Consider the following 26,310-nt stretch of genomic DNA (forward strand, 5'->3'; position numbering starts at 1 on the left):
GCAAAGTGTTTGATGTGCTGCAGTATCGCTTTGCCTGGACAGAAATCTCTGCATCCACTGAGATGGTAACGACCATTCACCAGGGAAATACCGTGTTGTGGGATGGGGATGGATGTACAACAATAAAGGGATTGCCATGGCTTTAGAAGGAGGAGGAGAAGAGGGATGGAATGGGAAATACAAGTGGGTAATCTAAGGTCTCCTTTTCAGGAGAGTGACAGATTCTGGTTTCTTTACCCGCCTCTCTTTGATAAAAGCCTGCCAGCGGGGGTGAAGTCTGTGACACCAGAGCCTGCACACCCTTGTTGTTTACTAAATTATTCATCCTGTTCCTGTGATAATATAGTTATAAGGAGGAGCCTAATTGAATTTACTGTCTGGCTTTGGCCAATAGGGCGATAAGGATCCAGCAGAATGGGATGACGGTGAATCCTGCTGGTGTGCTGTGAATGTGAAGCAGGAGGGACTGGCAGTTTGTGTGCAGGAGGGAAAGCGAATAGGTCCAGGGCCCCCGGATTAGCAGACTGAGGAAAGGTAAGGAAGCGAGCGGGAACAGGATTCGCCAGAATCGTATACTGACTCTGTGCTGCAAGGGTGTTTTTGTTTATAGGAAAGCACTCTGCAGGCAATGGTTTCCTGCAGGGTTTGGAATGTATGTGGTGGCACTTGCTCAGTGCACGTAACCTGTGCCTTTGTCTTTATATGTGCTGATGGGGTTTATAACATTGCGTGTTGATTGTGCATGGCTGTACGGAGATGCCTGTGTTTTCTGTGGATAGAGCAGCAACATATGAAGCCTGTGTGTTATAAATGTAATGAGAGGAGTCAGAAGGGAGAAATTGCCTCATGGGTAGTGTGGGGAAAACATTAGTGCTTTCTGGTTTGATTGAAAATGGAAATGCCGAGGCTCTTAGTGAGCTGTTTGCAAACAAAAAAGAGCAAGCGTGCGTGCATCTGTCTGTGTATGTATCGGATATGCAATGAAATGTGAAAATCGGAAAGAGGAGGTCAGGCTGGAGCATTAGTCATGGCAGGTGGAGATAAATTGCAAACAATCTGTGTAATCAGATTCTCTAACATGGAGTGTGCAAGTGAGTGGGAAAGTGGATTAATCCTATCTGCTGAGCCAGCTACACCTGGAAAGCAAGGAGGGGAATCAGGACAGGTTATCCGACTGGTTAGAAGAACTGATGATCAAACTGTCCTGTTTGCCTTCTGCTAAAGTGATAACCTATTGAGTTCCTTCCACAGATTTGCTATCTCCCTTTTAATGATGCGAAGAAAGGGTGAGCATCTCTGAGGATCAGGTTAGTGTTATCTGGAAGAGCAGGAGCACATCAAGCAAATTAGCCTCTGCGCTTCCCTTTGTTTCACTGCCTTTGCTCTGACAGCAAGTGACTGCTAAACAGACAGGGAAGGTGGGGGAAGCTGGATTACAAATGTGACAAGTGGCATTAAGCCATGCAGGCAGGGGATGTTGTTTGCAGTGATGATGCTAGAATCACGCTTCTGCACCTTACATCTTTGGAAGCCTTTAAGACAAGGCTGTCCCGAGCTGGGTAACCTTAGCCCAGTCGCTAACCGGAGTGGGGATCGCAGCTTGCTGTAAGGCATTAACAGGTTTAGCTGCTTCTCATATGTTTTCACCACCTCATTCTTCTTAAGCCAGGATCCAGAGGAAGGTGTTGTTGAGACAAAGGTGCTGCTCACCTGTGGATATCTCATCTCAGTTGGAAACTAACTCTTATGATGAGTGCTGAGGGAGGTATGATTTTTCTGCTTGCTTAGAAAGCAATAGCCAGAGGCTCCATCCTAGAAGAGCAGTAAGGCAGAAAGCCCCACAGGGAGAAGCATCAAAATGGCTTGTCTTGGATAAACCAAACCTGTTTGCCCAGATAAGTTCTCTTTCCTCCATGACACCAAATCTGTTACATCAGGGGTTAAGTTTCCCTTTACCAAAGTCCTTTCTTTTCTGTGGCTTTCTCATGCAGCCCAAAGATGGGAAAATGCAAACATGACTGATATTCCCACCAGAGACCACCTCCCCACCCATGTCTGCCCTCTGCCTGTGAGCTCTCCTGAAGTCTCTGAGATGTGCTGATGGGGGTGGTGGGCTGACTCCCTCCATCTCACAAATTATGCATGTGCCCCAAGTGAGACCGAAGGGACGCTCACCTGGCACAGGTACAAAAAAGAATCCACCTTACAGAGGATATTTGTATTTGATGACAGAAAACCCAAAGGGAACATGCAGCAGCTTCTGGTACGACAAAGCCATGCTCTCCTCATCTCACCTGGAATAGCTGACTGAAAAACAAGTCTAAGATAAGGCATATACCATAATTTAGTGGGTTTTTTGTCTCTTGATTTCTCATATGCTTTCCTGTCCTTCAGCTCCTTGAAGTTAACAAAAGCTTGGTCATAGTTGAGTTTGACTCCAACTTTTAAAGCACTCACAGCAGCAGAGTGAGCAAAGAAATGAAGTTAAACAGGCTTTGCCATCTAAAAATAAATTCCCCAGTAAAATAAACTTCTGTCGCCTTACCTCTGCCCCAGCAACAGAGGAATAATTAAATAACTTCCTTATTCATATACTCCAAAAAGCTGCACAGCTTCCAGGTGCAGAGCAGAAGGCTCTCCTTACTAAGAAGGGGACAGATACTGGATGCACCTGGAGAGTCCATCTCTTTGCACATCAGAGGAAGGTGTTCGCACTTGCCTGTTTCGGGATACGCATCTTCCTTGGGAGAGGCACACAGGGGGTTTGGTAGGAGAAGCGTCCCTCTGATGCTGCAGCGGCGGTAGCCCGGCATTCGCTTGCAGCATTTATCACCGGTTGGTTGACTACATTGTTTGCCGCTGCCCCCCGAGTCAACAGCGAGGCTCAGGGACAGGCAAAACGCCAGCATATTCCCAGGGAAGCTTACGTCATTGCCAATTCGCTGGTGCCAGAGACTGTGCTGGAAACCTGAGGTCGCTTTTGCCATTAATTGCCCAGATGATTAATTCATGCAATGATATCATTTTCCTGGGTGGAGGTTAGGAGGTTATGTACTCTAGTAATGAGGGGGCGTGATAGGATGCAACACTTGTGCTCCTTTTTGATGTTAACGCTAATTACAACAAACTAACCACAGTGTCCTCCACATCATCCTTCCTCCCCCAGAAAGGGCAGAAAGAGTATCATTTTTCTCTGTCTCTCCACTTGTCCCCTTCGTTTTTTTTCCTTTTTCCTTTTTTTTTTTTTTTTTTTTTTTGCGGGTGGAGGGAGCATGGGATGTGTGGGCAATTGCTCTTATGGCGTTTGTAGTATTGCAAATTCTGCCCTAGAAGAGTGAAACATAGACGTCCTTAACTTTCAGAACTCCTCTGTAATAAGGATTGTTGCACTTTTCAGCAAGAAAAAAAGAACACCCAAATGATTATTCTCCTTTAAAAAAAAAAAAAAAAGAAAAAGGGAGAAGAGGGAGTTTGTTTCTCATTGCACAGTGACTGGTGCATTGTATTGTGGCATTTCTCCCCTCAGAGGATGCTGCTCTGTCTATAGGGGTGTAGGATCACTTTTTAGTCAGTCTGGAAATCCTTCAGAATGTTGGGTTTTGCAGTAAGCACTCTAGGATGTTTTATTCTTTTTTTCAAGTTTTTAGGCTAAAAATCCCTTTCCTGCCACTTTAATACCTAAGCAAATAAGCACAGAATTCCCAGATGGGAATAACAAAGAGCTGCCCTGACCCAGATACAATTAATAAAGGTAAAGGTGCAACAACTTGATCTGATAATCTGTTGGTAGGTGAAGCTGCTAACTCAAAATGTCAAACAAAACACCCAGGGCATTTTCAGAGCTGTTGTAAGAGCGTTTTCTTTCAAACCACGTCACTGCTCTGCCTCCTGTTATCCCTCCCCCTCGCTCACTCCAGTGTTTCTCTTCTCCCCTCAGGCCTCCGTGTTTTCGGCTGCCTTGCATCCCCAGAGGTGTACAAAGCCCTGGATCATAAGTTTTCGAACAGACTCGGTAAGACCAAATGGAAACCTTCCAGTTTCTAGACACACCTGTTATTTGTGGGATAAAATGGTTTCCTTTCTGTTTAAGCAGTGGGGAAGCCATACTATCTCTCCATTTTGGATAATTTTTCACTTCTTCCCATCCTGAAGGACAAATCCTGTCCTGATTTGTCATAGTATTCTCCTACCTCATCTAGAGATTAGAAAATGTCAAGGTATTTTTCTTGAATGCTGACAAACAGCAGAGGTCTGATTAGCAATTGTAGCAGATCTCTAACCAGTTCAGTACTGTAGACTCATATATACTTATAATATGGTTATCAAGGAAAATTAAGTGATTATGCAGAACTAACGATGTCTATATTAATGGCTGTCAGGTTCCAGACACTCATCTATTGTCTGTTTAATGAGAAATAATCTTACTGTGTCAGGGCAGATCAAACGCTAAAGCAAGGGTGCAATATAACTTTGCTGCCATTAGCAGACTACCCTAGCCACAGGAAAGCTGGCCCAGGGCACATGCTTGTAATTTAGACCCTGCTCATAAAGGGGAAAAAAATAATGAGATGGCCTTGGAAAAGTAGGAGAAAGAGTCTGTGATGTGGCCTTGAGGTGGAAATGATCTTTTGTCCTGGTGACAGCGCTCCGTTGCAAAGGGCTGAATTCTGCACTGCCGCCAGAGTGACATGAGGGGGAAGAAAAGTTCATCTGCTTACCAGGCTGGCCTGTGGTGGGCTGTCACAGGGGGGAAACAAAGCAGATTGGAAGGGGTAGCAAAGACCCCTTTTTCAGGCTTCTTGGAACTGGGAGTATTGCCTTCAAATCACTTCTGAGAGGGTAACTGCAGTGGTTTTTAAAGGCACGTTAAACTTCGCTGTAAACTGTCAGACCAGGATACGAACAAGACAGACAGCTGCTGATTTATCTCCTGCTCTAAAGGTGCACCAGAGCCAGCACTTCTTCCCTGTATGCTTCAACTGGGAAGCATGGAAAAGCATTGGCTTCTTTATTTCTTCTCATACACAGAAGCAAACACACATATACCAATGCCTTTTAAAAGATGGCAACCACTGTCTTCAGCCGGGTCATCTTTGAAATAGCTTTCGGCTCATTCGAGTGTAAAAAGTGTGTTACCTCAAACCCTACATTTTAATTTACAATTGAATTTTACATTTAGTTCACAATGGCACAAACACAGAAGGAAATATTTTTTTAACTTGCTGGTTCTAGCCTTTTAGAAACACAAGGGCTTCTTAAGAAAGGATACTAGCAAGCCACATTTTGGTAAGTGGCAGCGAAAACCGTTCGCATTAGTTGGAGCAAAATAAGAGGTTAACTGATGCATCATTCCCAGCCGAGTGAATGGAGAAAGTCCCACTCCACTGGGATTCAGGACTTCCAAGCCTGGTGAAAAAAAACAGTCAGAAATGTTTACGCCATATCTCTTATGTAGCCAATGCAAGATATTTTTGATCTAGAAGGACTAGTAGACTTTCACCAGCACTAAATTAACTTCATAAGCAAACACAAGTATATTTACATAGGACTATTAGAAAAGCAAAACCAATAGCTGCAGAACATTCAGCTCCAAGATGACTCAGACCTTTAAAATGCATTATTTAAAATATTGTAACACCCCTTTTTTAGAGAAAATGTATTATTTTTAATATCGGATATCTTTGCCCTGCATGCTTGGCTTCTTTTGTACAATACAATGGATGTTCCACTGTCATCTTCCTCCCTGACTTTAATCTGTAACTTGCTGGGTTTAGAGTAAAGCTGAAAAGCCCTGTAGTACATTGCAGCCCAGGAACACGTCAAAGGCCTTCTTAGCTGCAGAACCACTTTTGCTTGGCTCTGGAGAAGAAGCTGATAAACTCCAGAGGAAGATGCTAGAAAATATAGACCCACCTCAGAAAAAAGAAGTCAAGAAAATCAGGAGTTTTCTCATTCAGCTTATCAGCACAGCACAGCTGTTTATAGCCACTGCTGTAGTGCAGTGGACCAAAAAGAAATGGAAATTTGGGATAAAGAATGATGACCTGGTCCCAGAGGTGGTGGACTGGGTGTTTCTGTCCCTGAGTCACTGCGTGCCCCTCTGATGCACTGTGCCCATCACAGGCAGCTGCCAGGGACTGTGGGCACAACACGTGGGCAGGGAAACCCACTCGGCACCCAGCTATTTTCTGAAGTGGGGCTTGACAAAACCAAACAATGTGACAAGTTAGGAAGTATTTATTCTTTTTTTAGCCTTGAAGATTTTGGGTTTGCTGCTTAAAGATGAGATGCAGTACCTGTATTTCCCTTCTGGTTGCTAAAGCATTAATATGCTTTGGTGAGAGGGATTGGATGAAATACTGCACTCCCTCCAGCAGCCGAAGGCTGCCATATTTAGCTTGATGCATCTGTCTAAAATAGGGCTGTGTGTATTTAGTTAATGTTGCGGGCAGGGTTTCTTACTTCAGCAGCCTTGTGAAGTTTCTTCTAACAGGAGAGAGAGGAGTAGGCGAGGTAGGGGGGATGCTGTTTTATAATAAAACTGAAAGAGGCTGTCAGGAATTAACATGAAGGTTACTTTGGTTTACTCTGGGCAACCTTAATAATTCAGCAGAGCCTTTCAGTCAGGGCTTCCCCCGCTGTTCCCCACAGGGGCAGTTTCATGTATGAGAGTTTCTTGTGGCCATTCAATACGCCAGCTCCTAAGAAACACGAGGCATAGGAGGGGATGGCGCCTGTCAAGAGCTAGAGCTGACAGTCCCTATTAATGTGCAGGGAGGCTTTTCCCAGGAAGATTCTTTGATGTCTCTGACTTTCGGTCACAGGTCACGGGCCTCTGGCTTTACATGTCATGCTCTGACTTGAAAGAAAGTGCCACCTCTTTTGCTGAGCCCCGCGGTCAGACTGTGTGACTATTGTCCCCTCCCTAGGAGCGACCCACAGAAAGAGCAGGACAGTGCCTTTAGTTACTCAGGGCAGTCGCAGCTCTTCTGAAGTCACTAGCTGGCATCTCCTGCAAAAGTCATGCCAGCCGTGCAAGAACATCTGCCTTCCGCTGTGGCTGGAAAGAGAGAGGGATCAGATCCAAACCCCAAACTTTTTTTTTATTTCAGTGAGATTTCCACTGAAGTTGATGAGAACTTTGCTTGAGCTGGAAGGGAAGGAATTGACTCTCTGCTTTCTGAGATAGTGGCCAGTTAAATAAGTAGCATTGCGAGTTTTTCTGTATGCTCTGTTCTGTTAACTTGCATACAGTAATGGAGTTTGGTAAATGTTCCAGCAAAAGTAATGCAGTAATCAGAGGAAGATATGAGTTTCTGCATTGCTGTGGCATTTCATCTTTCAGACAGAAATGTCTTGTAGCCAGCTTTGGTTGCCTGGAATAAATAATAACAGTAACATGCTGTTAACTTGTGATATCCAAACCTCATAATGCTCCTTCAACCCCACTGTTAGAAGTAGTCAGCCAGCAACATTTCAGTGCAGCATCTCTCCCCCAAAGACCACAGCTCATCAGCTGCGAGACAGGCTCTGGAAATTCCACCTCTGAAAATTTGTTTGGAAGAGAAAGCCTGGGAATGAATGGGACATTTGATACAACATTAATGTTGATGGTTGGACTCCATGACCTGAAAAGTCCCTTCCAACCTAGACAATTCCATGATTCTATGATTTACATGTTAGAAGATATTTTAGACTATTTCTTGTGCTGTTTTGGAGAAAACCTATTTTGAAATAGCAACGTTTCTTTGAAGTGAGCAGTCTGGTTTACAATCTACTCTTGCAAATATAAAAATTTTCAACTGGACCATTTTTAGCCCAGCTCCGTATGTCTCCCTGCGCTGTAATTCCTCCCATACTGCCATGGCTGAAAAGACCTTAGTGCTTCCGTTGGGAAGAACCTGCACCTCCAGCTCTGCCTCTGTCACCTTGCCTTTCTCTCCGTCTGGTCGTTAGATGGTTGTGATCTGCTGAGGACCCTGAGCTAATTCTGAGGTAGTTGTCTTCTGGCTTGAAAACAGAGAGGACACCACCAGGGTTTAATTCTTAGTGAAGCATATAAAACTGCAACTTTCTTCAGAACCTCCCACACCTTGGACTAATAGAAGCAATAGCTGGTTACCTTCACATGATGATACAGACCAGTATATTTTCCCAGAGCAGTGTAGGTGGTGAAGAATGAATAGACTCTTCAGTTGTCTAACCTCCTGAGTGCATGTTTTTATGCTTAGTGGTAGAGCATCAAGGGCTATGGGCAGGTAAGAAAAACTCTGATTTTGTAAGAGAGCATAGCACATGCCTGTTTCATGGTATGCTCAGGGCTAGCAGGTGGAGTAGCAGGTGGAATAAGCATCAGCAATAAATCTTTGTGAGCCTCTAAAGAGCACTTCTGAAACCCAAAATACAGCCAGGGTGTCCGTTTTAACAAACGGCACGTTCTGTGCTTCCTCTTGGCAAAATTCATGTTTCTTTGCTAACACAGAGCAGTTGTTACACTTACGAGGTGAGAATACCCAGTTACTAACTAGGTTTTCCAGCACAGTTTCTCTAGCCAGAAGGCTCCTACTGCTGCTTCATTAATATTAAGGACCATCAGGCAGGTGCTGTGATTGCATGGAGATGCCAGCAAAGACCAACAGTTTGATCGAAGTCTGCAGCCTCGCTGCTGCCTGCTTAGCAAAGAAAGCTTGGTGGGCCGTGGCGGGCAGCAAACCCAAGGGATGGGCCCTGCCATGGGGCTCAGTGAAGAACAGTCAGAGAGAGGGCAGGGCCCGGGCTGACAAACCAGCTGCCATCTCCTGCATCGCTTGGCGATGTTTCATGTTCAACCTTCAGAGTAGCGCAAACTGAGAAATCAGCTCAGGTGGGGATTGCTGCCAGGCACTGACTAGCCCTGCAGATGATGCACCGGCAGCAGCTGCTGCTCAAGATCTATCTGCCCAGGAGACAGCTGCTGCTTCACAGCATGAACATCTGAGTGGTTCTGGGGTGCTTAAGCAAGTGTCTTTGTGTTGGGGTATCCTATGGTCATGCAGTCCCTGCTGAAGTTGGGGGATCATCACAGCTGGACCAGATGCTGTCTTCTTCACTCTGGCGTTCAGGGAGCTGCTTCTTTGCTCTTGCTGCAGTGACGATGGCTTAGATACGGGCTGGTTTGAACCACACCCCTGAGTATTTACAAGCTAGCCTTGGAGTTGTTTTTTTCAATCAGAAGTGATAAACGCACGGCAGGAGTTATTGGGAGAAACTATACAAGCTGCACTACGTGGGAGGCCAAGCTCAGTGATCCTAGGCTTCAAATCTGTTTGATTTTTTACAAGTGCTCTGCAGTGCTTTAGAAGTAATTGAAGAGATCCAAAGCAATTATCCTCTTTCAGAAATGAGATACTAATGATGGAGAGCTAAAGCAACAAGAGAGCAAGTGATTAAGCTGATAATAGTGAAGGACTTACGTATCTGTTATCATGCAGTGTACGTTATCATTAATGCTCACAGTATGACCCTCTCTTGCCCTGGTTTTACATGTGGATTCCCATATGAAGTGATTTAACCAGAGTTCTTCCTGAAGCTCTCAGGAAAATACATGTGGATGTGCGGGGCCTACAGCCAACATGTGTAGGCGATCCACTACTTCGATGGAGCTCAGTGATGATACCAGATTTTCATAACCCCATCAATGGGTCATGTTTGGATACTGGTTTTTCGTTGGAGTAGAGAGGAAAGGGGACAGAGATCCTTGTGTCTAACCGGGCTTGTTTATAAAAGATCACTCATACACAATTAACATCTAGATATCCACTAGAGTTTTTGCAGTGATCAGCTCCAAAACTGGACTCCGGTGACCTTAGCAGCTCTCATTTGAGCTGAGAACTCTGTGTATTCTTCCACGTTAAAAGTAATACAGTTTTCAGGTTGATTTAATCTTAAAGAGCTGCTGTACTTATTTTGTATATTATAGAACACCTCTGCAATCTGTATTTATATCACCGCACATCTCAGTCTCTCTCAAACTTGACCCAATTTAGCCTTTCCATGCTTTAATTAACAGAAAGATCATTATACAATCAGGCATACTAAGGCACAAAGTAGTTAAGTGAATTCCTCAAAGTAAAAAGTCCATAAGAAAAAAACATAGAGAAAGGAACTGCTCTTTCTAGCCACAAAATCCGTAAGATTGGTTTCCTTTTGTGTGCAGTCTTGAAATAGAGAGTAACGTTTTGCGTGTTTCAATGCGCTGACTGCCGTCCTGCAACACGCAGGAATATCAGCTCTGCACTTCAGCTCGAGCCTATGGAAAACACTGAATATGCAAGTGTAAGCGCAGGCAGAACTTGGCACATCATCTTAACGGGGGGGAGGCCAGGCTCCACGAGTGCGTAGCTCTGTGCAAAGCTGCAGGGAATAAACATACTTCCTCAGCCTGCTGTAGTTAACACCTTGCCATCCATGCCACCTTCTGAAATCTTGAAGCTAAGAAATTGTGCCCTGGGGTTGGTTCGTTTGGGTTTTTTTTAACCCTCTGCATAGGGATGACAGAGTGATGCAGCTGTTGCGAGGTGGCCAGCTTCAACATGCAAAGTTTTAAACCCGCTGGCCTCTGCGAACCTGAGGGCTCAGGCATTCGGTCTGGGCAAGAGCTGAAAATAAAGCCAGCGGGGCGAGGCAGCTCTCTAGCTATTACTCAGAGCTCTGTTGAGTTTGTTTTGGACTCTTCAGCTGATCTTACAGTCTACTCTTGGACACGTCTTTTTTTCTGTAAATACATATCCACAGTAAAAGTGGCTTTCATCAGTAAGCTTCAGTCACACGGGGCTGCACCGCTTAGCTCTGATCAAATACAGATCGTTCCACAGAGGACTAGGAATTGTTAGCAATGCTGCTTCTATCGTTCGCTATATCATCATATAATTACACATAAACAGCAACTGCCTAGCTGTGTGGCTAGTCAGGACACAAATGCAGAAAAGGAGTCCCCAGTGTAGCTCTCAGATAACTTCTGTCTGAGATTTTTAGGATGTCCCCATTTCTCTCCTGCCTGCTGCAATGCTCATGCTCTTGGTGACCAGTTAGTCACGCCATATTCGTGCGTGTACCCAGCAAGAGCTCAGGTCAACACGTGCGGTTAAAGTTCCTCCCACTGTGCCCTGCTCGGGCTGTTCGGCTGCGGAACCAATGGATCCTCTCCTTTCCCCTCTTCCCCTTCCTTCTCTCCTTTCCAGCCTTGGGAAGGAAGTTCTGCGAGTATGGGAGAAGGAGAAACTAAAATAGCTGTGTGGATCAATCCTTTACATTACCAGTTAGAAGATGGTTCTAAGTGCCACATTTTTTCCTCCAAGAAAGCTTTTTTTCCCCCATCCACTCATGGTGTCTAAGTATTCACCAGCCCTTTAAAGGCTTGGTGGTCAAGTTCTTAAATAAGGCCAGCCAATTTTGTAATGGTTAAAAGCTTTGTAATTCAGCTATCGATCAGCAGGGGAACCAGAGCTCTTCAGGTTGCTCATGCTTGGTTCAGTGGTGCAGCATGGAGGCGTGTGAGCTGAGCCTTACAAGATCTCTGCAGTCTACAAAATAAAGCTTGTCTTCTTAATGAGGAAACCAAGGCACTAACGTTGAGTGACCTTTCCCCAAGCTGATGGCAGAGGACTCTGTTAAAATCGTGTTGTGCTTTATTTCTGTGTCTGGGCCCAGCCCACGAGCCTACTCTCTCAGGACTTTGTCTGGGTCCAGAATCTGTTCCAGTTCTCACACTCATGTAATATATTTTCTGATGCTTTTTGCCTAAACATAGTTTCCGGTGTTTGGAGACAATTAGGGAGGGCTCCTACACCATCCAGCATGAATGCAAAACCTGAATAGGCAAGCAGACAGGAAGCAGGAGAGGAGACAGCTTGGTAAAGGACAATTACTGAAATAATTTTTCATTAGACTTTTAAAAAGTACTTTCTAATTATAGCAGTGCACCTCTGGTGATACAACTCTTTGTCAACACAATATTCCTACGGAGCCAACATAACTTCTTAAGTGGCACTTGAAACCTGGCCAGATGCTTTATTAAGAAAGCAAAGCACCTGCCCCCTGACTGTCCTGCACACTCTCCTGCTGGCACCACAAACAGGTTTGGCTTGCAGCTCTAACCTGCACGCATGCTGGAGCAGGATCTCATGGACATTTGTGAGGTCGCAGCTGGGAAGCAGGCACTGGTGATGGTGCGAAGACTGGGGTGCTCAGTCCAGCTCTGGGAGAGGGCATTGTCACCCTTGCTGGAGTGAGAAATGTGTGGGTGCGTGGTGCGAGCAAAAGGGATGTATTACACAAACCCACGCAGCTTTTCATGTATCTCCATGTGATCAAAGGTAATGATGCAAAAAAGCAAAGAAAAACATCTCCTACAAATACTCAGCACAGTTTGGGTTGGTCATCACAGAGCTTGAGACAGACATAGCCAGCTGGACCCCTACAGTGTTCCAGATGAAGGTCTACCCATCCCCATTTTCTCTGCCTCTTTGGGGGGAATAGTCTAGCCAGTCAATCTCCTGCCACTTCTACATCACACAAAAGAATTTGGCATCAAGCTGTCTTACAGTCATGTCAGAAATCTTCCCCAGAATGCAGTAAAACATTGTCTTTCTCTTCCATCATCGAAATAATTCAGTAAGTGCGCTCAAATTCTCAGCTTATTCTTCTCTTTGTATTGAGTGCTGATACCCGAGATGGGCACGTATGGTTAGAAAGCAAATGAGCGTCTTGCCACACAAAGGCAAATTACAGGCTTTATTTCTCCAGGTATCTGTTGTTCACACCATCAGTCTAAGTAAATCTCAAGTATTCTAAGGGGTTCCTCGCCATATGGGAAAGATCTGGGAAACTGGGATACGGTGGTGTTCTGGCATGGTGTGGGGGGAAGAAAATGGGTGGATTCAAATGGCAGCAAAACTTTGATGGGATATACTCGCACTACAGATGGTTTAGAAGACTTCAGGTGTTTGAAGGAAAACTTTTTAATCCCCAGAAGCATAGAACTTTTGGGAAAGAAATTGAATTTTTGTGGCATTTTAAAATGAGTTAGAAGCATTGATGCAAGAATTGTGGGGTTGTCTTTGAAGACATGTTATTCGGAACTATGCAATGCATTTTTGTCTTATAAACGTATGAAAAGTAATACAATTTGTGCTTCAAACAGAAAATCCTTCCTGTCATCATCAGTTAGTAATTATCTGTTTGGTGTACATTATGACCTTTTAGTGAATTGTTTCTTCCCTTTCGTGACCCGTGGCACTTTTCCCCCCAACATATCTAGTTAACTCTATAGTAATAAAATATTCTGTTTACCTGCATTTTGAATAACCAATCTACTGTGGCTGAATTGAAATATGGTAGAAAGAAAATGGCATAGAAATGAGGAAGAGTATGTGATCATAATCAAGACAGGAGCCCCATTAGCACTGGGCAGGCTGCTGCAGTTTCCTCTGACAACCTGTGAGTTGTCAGTCCTTTAGGCATCTTTTATCTGGGCGAGCCCTAATGCATATTGGCAGGCCCTACATATTAAATACATCCAGCTTCTTGATTTTATTCAGATCAGCACTCTTCAAAGCAACGCGTCTCTCAGCTGAAGGAAATCCCTGCTCTATTAATGGCGTGTCTGGTGCCGCTTTCACTCTTATCACCATGAAATCAGGGTTTGTATGGTTACTGCAGGAAACTTAGAGCGTGTCTCACAAACACACAACATGAACTGCATCAGATCCAAGTCTGTGAAGGAAAAAGACGGGGGCTTCAGAGCCCTGCTTGCTTTCTTCTTACAATTTCATCCGCTTAATATGCAGAGCATCGATCTCTACAAATTCTCTGGTTTGTACTGCTGTCTCCTGCTTTTCTTTAACATAATCGTGAGGAGCCACTTTGGCATGTGTGTAAGTGTTAGCCTTAATGGAAGCATTAGTGTCGCTAGTGCTTGGGGTGGGAATGACCACAATGCTCTAGGGAAATAAGAAAAGGAGACAGTATGCCAACTCAACTGACTTTCAGATGGGGATGGCTCTATAGTAGTCAAAGATTAGCACAGGATTTCTTTGCCTCATACAGCCTGCTCGAGTTGAGCTGGGTCTGGCTTTGCTGATAAGCAAGTATTGATATTGAACAGAGACAGGCCACAAAAGGGCTCCCTAAGCTCATTGACAGGGGGATATAACCACTGAGACAACACTGCGGCCGTTAGGTGCCAACAGGATTTCCACAGTGAGAATAAAATGAGGAAATAATGTATTGTTTCCAAGAAGTAGCACATCATATTTTTTTCTCGGGGGCATTAAAGCCAGAGAGTATTATCATAATATTCAGATTCATTTTTCTCTAGAAAATTTTTCACTATTGTTCATGGCTTTAGTCATCTTCCTTTGCAATCTGCTGAAAGCCTAATGATCTTACAATGACATTTTGTCATTTAAGAGTCTTTTTTCTTCTTCTTCTTTTCCTTGCCTGCCTTTATGATATAACAGGCAAAAGAGGAAACAGACTTAACTCATTTTCTCTGCTGAGTGTAGCTCTTGGGAAGTGGTCCCATTTGCACTCAGTTTGGTATGCGCACAAACATTATCTTCCAGGCCAGATAACGCAAACCTCCTATGGTAAAACTGCTATATAGGAAGCACTGAGAGCTTTGCAAACTGAAAAAATAAGTAAGATTTGTGAAGCCTAGACTTTTCCACTTAAATAGCCACCCAAGAAGGTAGAGAGGATTTTTTAAGGTCTATAAGAATGCAGCAGTAAGACAAGAGAGTTGTTGCACCTTTATATGTATCAGTGACTTAATGAAGTATGTTGAACATTGTGAAGTGATCAATTTCTGAGAGAAAGACCTCCCAGCATCTCTGAGAATCTCTCCAAACAGAGAAATCGAATGCACAAGACACTGGCTTCTGCGAAAATCCTTAAAGAGCACATTTCCAAAGGAAATCACTGCTGCTGTGAATGGTAATAGAGAATTTGGGAAGCAAGTGAAATTCTGGCGAGCAACTGTCTAACACACAACAGGGAACTCAGGCTCTGGGTAGCATAAATGTCCTCACGGCGTGCTGTGTCCACTCCCCTGCCGTGCCACCCCCTCCAGGTGCAGGGTGCTGACTTTGAAGCAATTGCTTCAAAGAGACAGCACGGCTCCACCAGTGTCGGTCTCTGGCATTGGCATGCACAAACCCCTCTGATTTTAGGTGGAATTCGTGCTCTAGCTTTACATGGTTTGGAAGATTTCCACCAGTGTCTACGTTAGAGCTGTATTGCATTGATGACGCTGGGGAAAGCTCTCTACAACCTGAACATGGGCATGGAAACTCTCTGCTTTCCTCTTTTCTTTGGGATGGCATGAAGTCATAGAATCATAGAATCAGAGAATGATTCAGGTTGGAAGGGACCTTAAAGATCATCTAGTTCCAACCCCCCTGCCGTGGGCAGGGACACCTCCCACTAGATCGAGTTGCTCAAAGCCCCATCCAGCCTGGCCTTGAACACATCCAGGAATGGGGCATCCACAGCCCCTCTGGGCAACCCGTTCCAGTGCCTCACCACCCTCACAGTAAAGAATTTCTTCCTAATATCCAACCTAAATCTACCCTCCTTCTGTTTGAAACCATTACCCCTTGTCCAATCATTACGTTCCCTGATAAAGAGTCCCTCCCCATCTTTCCTGTAGGCCTCCTTTAGGTACTGGAAGGCCGCTATAAGGTCTCCCCGGCCCCTTCTCTTCTCCAGGCTGAACAGCCCCAACTCTCTCAGCCTGTAGTCTTTCCAACCCTTTCAGTTTTTGTATATGCTTCAGGTTTACAAAATGTGGGGGGTTTGGTGCAGTATCCTTTTCCTTTTCTTTTTCTAACCCCAATTGTTTTAATTTCCTGATTTATGGAATTTCAGCTGAAAAATACCAAGGAATGTTTGAACACGTGAGCCTCTTGAGTCCAAAACTGCGGCAAATGAGGTAAAAAAACAACAAAAGTCCTAATTAATTTCAGAACTGATTATTTTATTCTGCTTTCAATTCTTCCCAAGAAATGCCAAGCTATGCTAAGCTTGGGAATGTTGAAGCCATTCAGAGTGAAACACTGAGAGCTTGACAATAATGAAGAATCTCTTGCTTTCCTCTTTTTGAAAATATCTGTGGAAAGCCATCCGGCTGGATTTAGAGCTCTCTAACATGGCTGTCCCTCTCCAGAAGTCCGCTCCCACGTTGTGTCGATATGCCTGAAGGCAGAAAGGGACCCGTGGGATTATCTTAACATGTGAAGGTATGCTGAAGGCTATCCACAAAATGGGTGTGAGGGGTTTCGGTAAGTGGCCACTGCCAGGTGAGGAGCATCCCCTCATCTTTCCATCTACCGAGGGGCAGAAGTAAGTGCGCCTTTATGGCGAGGTGGGAGGATAATCTCTCCTCATTGGTTTTCCATCTTGCCGCCACCAGCATTGCTCCGTTGAGGCTGTCAAGAGCAGGAATCAGACACACAGGCTGGCGTGGTTGTGTCAGTTCATTACCTGACGGCATAGATAACAAGCTCGAGGGAATTCTAAGCACAGTTAACAGATATCAGCCAATTGAGTTGGGTTCCCTCTGGATGCTACCGCACATTAGAAAGTAACCCAGCAAGAGGTTTAAGTGAACGTTTTGTTCTTGTTTTCTAACACGTCAACAGGTTTTCTGAGATAACTTGCATCTCTGTGGAGTGTGTGCTTGAGAAAAAGCAGGTAGGTGCCTGGCTGCTGTCAACCTGCTGAGGGAGCAGATTGCTTACCCTCCCTTGCCCTTCCGAAAATATCAGCCAGGAAGTTTAACTGCACGTTAGTAAGGGGCTGTCGGTGCCAGCCTCTTTGCTGTTGTTTTCAAGGTCAGCTCTAATTGACCTTGCTCTTGCTTCATTTAGTTGCTCACATCGTTTCCTTTTGATTCCCTGACTGTGCTCTCATTGTTGGGATTTCTGCGTGTTCCCACATTGTCTTTTGGTTAAGCCGATTCCCGCTTGCTTCCTCCCGTTCTGCTTGTGCCTTCTCCTCCTCCTCTCCCCCTCTCTCCTGCTTGCTCTCTTTCCTTGGGACTCACTCATTCTCCTATGCCTTGTTTATTATTTCCCCATCCTGAAACATAGCCCAGATCCCTGACCTGCAGCTCCATGGCCCAGATGCCCACTGTTTTCTCAGCTAGCTTTCAGGAGCAGCTGTTTCACACAGCAGCAGATTACTCCTGCGTGGTGGGAGGTAGCTGCTGTATTGCAGCTCGAGGAACTCAACAGGAGCTGCTGCCTGACCTGGAAGCAGCCCATGGGCTGTATTGCAGCTATGCAGGGGGCTGCAGGCCTCTCTATGGGCAGGCTTGTGCCTGGCACAGCATTAAGTAGGTGACATGTCTCCATGTAAGCCATAAGAAGACACTGGTGTGCAGAGAGGCAAGTACAACGTGATGGTGTACAGCCAGCAGCTTTCCTACCTGTGGCTCTGGAGTGACAAAATACCACTTACCAGACTTGTCTTGCTTCTGAAGGAGGTGTTGGCTCCCGGCTTTGTTGAAGTTACAGCCCCGCTTGCCTGCTAGGCTAGGACCTGTACATACACCGCGTGGACGCTGTGCTGCATGAGAGCTGCATGCTGTGAGAGCTGCACAGAGCCAGATTTGGCCTGACGTGCTGAGCCCTCAGGCTCTCCATGAGGAGTTTCAAGCTGTAGGAAAATGAGGTCCTATACTACTCAGCCTGTGCCTGTATGAAAACGCCTATTGCTGAAAGTTAAATAACAGCAAGTGAGTATGATGCAGAGCAGACCATGAGGTTTTCCAGTAAGCAAAGGAATCTGCTGGCAGTTTACACTGCTGCCATTGCAGAGAACATCTCCTCTGTGGCAGCACTAATGACAATCGATAAATCAATCCAGCGAAGCCATCAATAACTGCATTTTTAAAAAAAAAAAAGATAAAGTCTATTTTAATTAAATTACCCAGCTCATTAGAAAAAATGCATGTAATTAGAGGAGGACAGTCTGTGCCATCGTTTTGACAGACCCAAAGTCAAAGTTCCTCGTGGGTTGGCCATCCCCCATCCCAGAGCAGAGCCAGGCGTAGCTCTCTGCTGCAGCAGTGTCATCCTGCTTGAATTTAGCCTCGGCGTGCTTTGCTGGAGGGAGAATTCCCCATGACATCAGTTGCTTAGGCTTTCTCTCCTTCATTCCCAAGCCAACGGCATGCAGCCCAGTCTTCGAAGCAAGCAGAGGCAGTGCCAGCCAGCAGAGGGAAAGGCCAGTCTCAGTGCAGCGTCCCAAACTCTCTGGACAAGAGAGTTTTGCCATCTCCCAGTTTGTCCTGGGCAACATCTTTCACTACCATCTTTCCCTGGTGGAAAAAATGATGGGGCACTGTAAATGTTGCTGTTTAAAAGTGTCCAGGAGGCGAGCGGTCATGGCCTTGCAATAAGTGTGACGAATTGTTTATTGTGGATAGTACCCTGAAGGGCACAATTTGAGAAGCCCTGTTGTGGAGGAGACCTGCGTGCCTTCCAGGCACATCACAGAGTACTCTGGCCCTTCCCAGTCCCATGCCACATGCCTCCATGCCCTTCTTCCACAGTACAGAGCGGAGACATTTGCCCATCACTTTACTTGCTGATGCTTTGCAAGGAGCCCATGTTCTTTTGGAGAGTGCAAATCTCACAGAGGAGGAAGCAGCCATGCAAGTGCCTGGCAGTGGGCAAGGAACACTTTCAAGAGCATGTAAGTCCTTCTGGACCCTGTCGCAAGAATACTGGCTTGTGAAAAGAGCCTTGTCCAGCCTGTATGGCTGGGGCCAGGTTCCCTCCCGTGGCTGAGAGCTGCCACAGCAGGAACCAGCAGCTCTCTGTGATGCTGTGCAAAGTGTGCAAGGGACAGGCATCTCGTCCTAAAACCACTTCTTCTGAGACTGGTATTGAAATATGTCCCAGGACTGGACCTACTCTTGAGTGGACTGTTGTTTAAGTGAGGGGAGTTTTCTTATTTGTGTTATGCAAGGTAGGAAATGCAGGTTCCTGAGCAGAGGACAGTGCAGCGCATTTTTACGCTGCCTGTAGTATATAAATCCCTCAAAGTCTTTGTAGGCTCTACCACTCTGGTCATCCTGGACAGGTAGCAGTGGACGGCTCTGTGCTGGCACTCACAGTTACTGCAGCAGGACACGAGTAGGCCAGGTGCTGCGTGGGTGGATAGATGAGGTGAGCAGGTAGCTCATAGTTCGTTCATGCTATATGTTACCTGCTTTTTGGAACAATTGCTGATTAAACAGTCAGTGCTACCGGAGCGCTCACCGGTGCCTGCGTTTGCTGATGTTGTGCAGTCACCGGGCACACCAGGACAGGGTGGTAAGTCAGCACAATGCCTCGAGATATGTTATTGACTGTAAATGTGGCAGGAAGTCATTAAAGATTTCTTGAGCTATTCCCTGGGAAAAGACTAACTCCAGGCTCCAGCAAAGTCAGAGGACTTGTATTGCCAGGGCTGAGAAATCAAAAGAAAAATTGCTCTAATAAGCCAATGTCATCGGCTTCAGCAGGGAGCCCTCTGCTCCAGATGGATCCTGTGCCCACAAGGTCAGGGTGGTGATGGATGACGAGATCTGGGGTACACGTGCCAAGTGGCTCTTTGTAGCTTGCCTACTCCACGCAGGCTATCCAAGCCTCCCTAAAGGCTCTGGGGGCTAGGAGAGGTATGGACACAGACAGGTCTGAATCCTTTGTCTCTAAAGCTTTGTAAATCCCTATAGGTGAAAATAAAGGACAGCTTATTTTAAGAAAGCTGTTTGGTTGCTCCATGAGCTCTCAGCCGCCGCTCCAGGAGGGAGATTTGCAGACGCCAAGCTGTCTTGGACCAGCTGGGAAAAGACAGTTTTCTACCATCAGGAGGCAATCAGAGACTGGGACAAGAGCGTGAGCACTAAGGAAGGCAAACCCAGGCAGGTGAAGGCAAGGAGCTCCAGCTTTTTTAAGGGGCTCATTCAAAAAGACTTGAAGGGGTTGGGGCATGATTTAACGATGATACCAGGAATTCATGTGACTCATCTCACTTGACGTTTGGGATAACTCTAACTTTTGTTGCGGTAGGTATGTCTGTCTGAAAAACACTTACGTTTTACCAGCAATGTTTCTAAATTTTCCCCCCAAATCTCACCAACCAGCCTCTGGTCAAGACTCAAAGGCTGTCTCAGCAGATAAAAGGTCTTGGGAAATTCCTGTGGAAATCTCATTTCTGGGCTGGTCCTATAAGTGAAAAAAAATTTTTTAAAGAAACTACTAACTCTGTGATGTTATTTAGTTGTTGAAAAACTTAATGTCCTGGGTAAAAACAGTCATCACATTATGGTAAAGGGAGAAGTGCCAGCTAGTTACATTTCACAGTGTTCATTTTCTCACTGGAAAAGATGAGCAGAGTAAGAGACCTTTCTTCTTAAAAGAAAACAAAATTAAAAAAAACAACAACAGCAAGAAAAAAAAAAAAGTATGTGAAGATTAGACAGACAAGCTTCTAGTTTTGAGTACCTGCAAAAATCCTACAAGCGAAATTGTAAAATCAGGTAGTCTGCTGTGTCTAGCAACCACCAGCATGCACCTGGCTGAAAGTCTTATTTTGAGGGCAGAGAGCAGCAGGGCCAGAAACGAGTAGTTTGAAGCTGCCACTGAATTTGATCAAGATATGTGTGGGGATTTTTTACTATTTATTTTCTACGTGCTATCTGAATTTAGGACATTTGTTCCTTAAATTCAGAGCCTTACTTACAAACCTGACAAAGATGATAAAACTTTTTATCCTACTAGATCATTTGTTGGTTATTCTGTAACAAGCATATGTGATTTCTAACACAAAAAAAAATACCAGAAATAAGCTGTCTCTCTTTTGAAAGTTAACGTTTACAGTCAGAAAAATTTTTCTTTCTCCACAGTGAACAAGTATAGAATTGTTAGCCCCTAAGCTAGTGCAAGCTGGTCTGCCCTGACCGGAAAATGTTTTGGGATGAGAGCCATGAAACATACTTTGTCCTGTTTAGCTTTACCAGTGTAGCATACTGCATAGAAACCAATAGTCCTTTTTCCTCTCATCGTTGATTAAGGTACCCATTTAAAAGGCCAAAAGATTTTTTCTTATCTCAGACTCGCAGTATGTATCTCACACATATGTCTTTGACTCTTCTTCCCACAGGAGAGAAGGAAAATATAGCTGAAAAACTACACGCACACAGAAGCGTTACCCAGGACTGGTGACACCATTGTTCAGCCTCTCTCGTGCTGAGAAGGTTTCCACACAACGCTGCAACAATGAATTTCCTCCGGAGGCGTCTCTCAGACAGTAGTTTTGTGGCAAATTTGCCCAATGGCTACATGATGGACTTGCAGCGCCCTGACAACTCCACGAGCTCCCCGGTTTCTCCTGCCACGGAGAGAAAGCATCCGCAGCCACTGCAACCCTCACACTCTTCCTCTACTGGCACCAGCATCTTCAGCTCCATCTCCAGTGCCATGAAGCAAACCACGCAAGCGGCTGCAGGACTAATTGATCACTCGGCCAGCCCCACACCACCTGTGGCCCAGAAACCCAAGATCCTCCTGGTGATCGATGATGCGCACACAGACTGGTAAGTCGTCATGATCCTTCCTCATAAATTCAGCTCTACAAAGTTTGGGGGATGAGAGGGATCTGGGAAGCACAGGGCATCTGCAGGGGGATACATAGATACTTTTACATCTAGGTCACCAATTCTAGCTCCACATTGATGTTTGAACAGTGATATGCATAAATGGCAGAGTAGGCTTTTCTCATATCTTCTTTGAAAAAAACATTAATTTGTTACTCATCGGCAAATTTCTTAATAGCCTCAATATATGAGCACATGTAAGGCATTCTTGGCTTAGCAGGCTTAGCTGAGCTCTCACATCTAGCAATGGCCCTAAGAGGCCACAGCTGAAGGTGTGTTAGCGGTGTGATTCAGGACCTGTTTGTGCTGGCTCTAAAAATGAAAAGGGACTCATTCTCTCCAGCTATCAATCTCTCTTGAGCTTTTCTCTGGATGCAAATTTATATATAAATTATGAAAAGCTAACCCAAGATTACTACTACTACCAATAGTAATGACTGGAGTCCATTTGCTGGTCAAGGGCCCTTCACCTGCTAAGCATAGTGGCTATTGGCAAAGGGCTCTCGGGCTCAGCTAAGCCTCAGATTTGTCTTGTTCATGCAGGTCTCTGTTTACAAATAAAAGTTTGGAAGTTTGTTTCCTGTGAGCAGAGGACACTTTCCAAAGGGCAGGACAACTGAAGTCTTCTGAAATGTTAGAGAAATGACTTACTGCTTGCTGCGTGCTCCCTTTCAAAGTCAGCCAGTTTAGAAAGCTTTAGGCAAGCTGGCCGAGAGACTTATTTAGGGGAAAATCCAGAACATCTATTCAGAAGATGCTCATTGTTTTGTCTGCTAACTTGTCACAACACAGAAAAAAGGGTAGGGTAGCACAGGCAAGGGGACTGTATTGAGAATTTCAAAATTAAAGAATCTGGAGTACCAGGTCTTGTCCAGGGCATATTATTTTATTGTCCTTTTAATCCCACACCACTCTTCAGTAAAGTTGTCACCTTTGGTCTTCTCTGTTTTCCCAGGAGAGTGGGAACAAGGTGTGACCTGCCTCCCTGGGTGTATCTTCACAAAACAAGAGCTCATCTCTTAGCTAAAAAGGGGCGATGACTGAGTACAACTAGGTCAGGCTTCTTCAGCCGACTTGAAGTAAGAGAGGGAAAAGAGTGGGATTTTCCTCAAAGGAAAAACAACTTTTTAACTGAGTGGGAAAGACCGTGATAAGGTGGTCATCATATCAAATGTTTCACTGGCCTATTGTCTTTTATCACCATAGCAGCCTCTTAACGCCAGATAGTTCAGTTGGCAACACCGGTCTGGCTCAACCCTGATCTCTCCTTCCTGGGTGCACCTGGAGGTCTCCCAGCAGGCTGATGCTCACCAACCTCCGTCTCTGTTTAGCGTTTTTGCAGTTCCATGAAGATGCTGCCAGGTGGCAGTCCCTTAACATAGCATCCTCCAGCTGGGGATGGGAGTGCCTCTAATGCACAGTCTAGCATCTGGGGCTCAGCCGGCACTGCTTAGTCCAAACACTGTAATCAGAGAGGAAAGCCCTATCTCAAAGGCCAATCTAGTTTTTCCTTGAGATTAATGGTTTTGAAGGTAGTCTGGGCAGGGGAAAGGACAAGGAGGGGTTGGACTCCGTTGCAGTGTTTTCATGTTTTAAAATACACGCTGCAATCAAATCCTTGCCTTTATATCTCCCAGCTGCTGTTCTGTCGTGCAGACTTCATGGTCTGTGAGCTGAGCTTGCCCAAGGAGCAGCAGCTGGGAAATATAAAGAGGAGGTATGGCTGCCAGTGCTGTCTTCACTCCTCCACTCGTGTGTAAGCACTCTACGCATCCTGCTGTCTAGGCTATCCTTCTGCTGTCTATAACTTAGCAGTTTCTACACAAGATAGGGGACCCCTTTCCCCTTCGCTGCCTCTATCCACAAGCTTGCAGATATCAAATAATGCTGCTTGCAAAGGCTCCCTGCCTTCAGTCTCTCTCAGGTTGTGAGGGCACTGAACAAAATTAATGTATGCATTCATGACCATATCCTGACATATGTATGATAGGAAAACTAAGGAGGCAACATTGCTAACCCTTGCCTGCCACAGGTTTCCATGGCTCTTTGTAGCACGGCCGGAAACACATGCCTAAAAACTTCCCCAGCCTAAAGGTAGCATGTGGCCCTTTCTGAGGGAGCGTACAAATGCAACCACTCTGGTAGGCCAGGAGCGCTACTTGGCGGTTGATTTTCATGTCTCCAGGAAACTCAATGAGCCCTTGAGAGCAGCACTGGAGAGCAGTGGCTCCATGGCTCCTTGGATGTTTATTCTTGGTAAGGTACTTCTGAGCAATGCCAGTCGTCTTCCTGGTCTCAGCCAGGGTGTTATGTGAGCTCAAGCTGACCAGGGCGAGGGCAGCAATGTTTGCCTTGTGAGAGCACAGCTGAAAAAGCTGGTTATCCGGGGATTCTGGCTGTCCTCTCTGCGTCACGTACGGAAACAGTCCCAGACTTTGGAGAGTGAACAACAACGTATTGTTACTTCTGTGCTGGTGATTTTGGGTTTGGTAGAAGCACCATGTTTACAACGCATTTCACCTCTGCCCGCTCTGGTTCTTGCTACACGTGAAACCTTTGTATTCGGTTTTCAAGAAACCCTTTCCTTCTCCTTTTGAAATAGTTAACTCTACTAGAAAAGATCCCCAAGAAATAAGTACTGAAGCACTACCTTTATTTTAAGGGCGGGGGGCTTTCACAATGCCTCCTCCCCCACAGCAAGTTACATGGGGTTCACAACAAGGACTAGCTTGTTCGCAGACAGGAAGGGTGAGAGACAGTGGAATCTGCCATTTGATTTCGCTTCTCTACGTGAAAACACTTTCTCATAATTGGAGACTGTAGCAATATTGCCAAGCCAGACATTAATTTATCATCACTGTTTGTATTACAGCAGAGGCAAAGAGCTGCAATTGTGGATTATGGCGAGGTGTTGCACAAGCGCATGATGAAATGCTCTAACAATCCAACTAGGCAAGTGCACTTTAAAGTGACAAATGGCAATCCTTTCTATTTTTAAGGAGCTACTGTGTCTCTGATGACACAATATAGCACTCAACTTCTCTCAGAGGCCTGGATGAAGCGAAGCGCATCCTTGGGAATCCATGGCCTGTCTTCCTCCGTAAGATCCTTACTACTCTTTATGTGCAATACGCTCTGGTTTATTCCAAAGCACTATAAAAATAGTGTGAGCCTCACAGAATCTGATCAGATGCTTTCTGCATTAGCAGCAGTAGAAGAAAGGTATGTTCTATTAAAATCAAGGGAACTCACCCAACTTTCTGTTAAAGTGGCAATGTTTTGACAATTTTTCCATCCTTCTCCAAGACCCGGCTCTAGCGCATTGCAAGGAAGCACAACAGTGAATCTGACACAGGCAGGATGAGCATGAGAGGAAAACACTACCTGTACGGCTCCCTCGTGCTCTTGGCTTTGACAGGCAGCCCTCAGAGGCACCCACAGCAGTGAATGCATTGGCATGGTAGGGAAAAACTCTGCTTTTCTTTAGTCATTAATAGAATCATAGAATCATCTAGGTTGGAAGGGACCTTTAAGATCATTGAGTCCAACCATTAACCTAACACTGCCAAAACCACCACTAAACCATGTCCCTCAGCACCACGTCTACCCGTCTTTTAAATACCTCACGGTACATATCTCAGCCAGGTAGCCTCCACCTGGAGAATGAGGCACCTTCTTGTGGGACAGGAGTATCTGTGGCTTGGGACACTTCCAAAAATGTATCCACAGCTCACCTCCATCAGCTTCCAGAAAAGAAAAAAAAGGAGTTCAGACATGAATACACGCACACATGCACGTGCAAACACACAGCAAAAGGGAGCGGGACCATGAGGAAGGCGAATGGCAGGACTCCATGTAATGGCAGATGGGCCAGCTCCGGCAGCCCAACCTCAGCCAGGAGGAAAACGTCCCACCTCTGGCAACTTCCTCGCCCGACGCGCTGTTAAGTAAAATCATGCTCTTGCTGGATTGAATTTCTCAGCAGATCAAGTGGGATTTGGTACTGTGAATTGTTAACCCCCGTCCTCTGTGAAAGTGCTCAGCTTTCTAGCCTAATGCTTCATGTTTAAACAGCTTATTTGGGAAGCGATCAAGCACATCTAAGGCTCCTATTAAACAACGTATGCTAAAAGCATTGCTTTTTGGACCAGACAGCATAACAAAGTTGTTCTTGTTGCGTTTGTTAGATATCTTGGTTGCATTTGCGAAATATGTCATAGCACTTTTCAAAGCCATTGGTGTGTTTTGTCCAAATTTCAGGCCGTTTCAAGTGCTAACAGTGTTACGTGCTGCCTTGCACAAAATACATGTGCCCTATGTGCGGCAGTTCTACACATGAGGATTGTACCATGTTTCACAGAAAAAAAAGCCACAGAAGATATTTTAGGAGAGGCAAAATTGCGTTGTCATTTTCCCATTTACTTTACAGCTAAATCTGCCTGAACATACTGTCTCCAAAAATTTAAAGACAAAGTAAGAGAAAAACTGTGATTAATGCTGAATGAAATCCTCTTAATACATCTGAAATGGTTCTTTGTATAACAATAATGTCATGATTCAGGTCTAATTATGGACTGACCTGACAGGATTACTGTTTTATACTGTTCAGAGGAAATTATCAACCC

The 26,310-nt window shown here is 45.2% G+C and overlaps 1 protein-coding gene across 5 annotated transcripts in view; it reads left to right on the plus strand.

The window, feature by feature from the left end:
* The first annotated feature begins 279 nt into the window (after window positions 1-279).
* SYN3 (synapsin III) overlaps window positions 280-26,310 on the plus strand; it is a 202,713-nt gene continuing 176,682 nt past the window's right edge. For 2 of the 5 annotated variants that reach the window (XR_012586209.1, XR_012586210.1), the window contains exons 1-3: window positions 410-534; window positions 3,938-4,012; window positions 21,193-21,625. Coding sequence is in view for 2 of the 5 variants with exons in the window: in XM_074580510.1 (XP_074436611.1) it covers window positions 21,309-21,625 (317 nt within the window). In the remaining 3 variants the exon portion in view is untranslated. Of the gene's footprint in view, window positions 535-1,251; window positions 1,308-3,937; window positions 4,013-21,192; window positions 21,626-26,310 lie in introns of all 5 variants that reach the window. The other 3 variants (XR_012586212.1, XM_074580519.1, XM_074580510.1) reach the window with 3 other exon arrangements.

This window comes from Larus michahellis, chromosome 1 (assembly GCF_964199755.1).
Source record: "Larus michahellis chromosome 1, bLarMic1.1, whole genome shotgun sequence".
NCBI lineage: Eukaryota > Metazoa > Chordata > Aves > Charadriiformes > Laridae > Larus > Larus michahellis.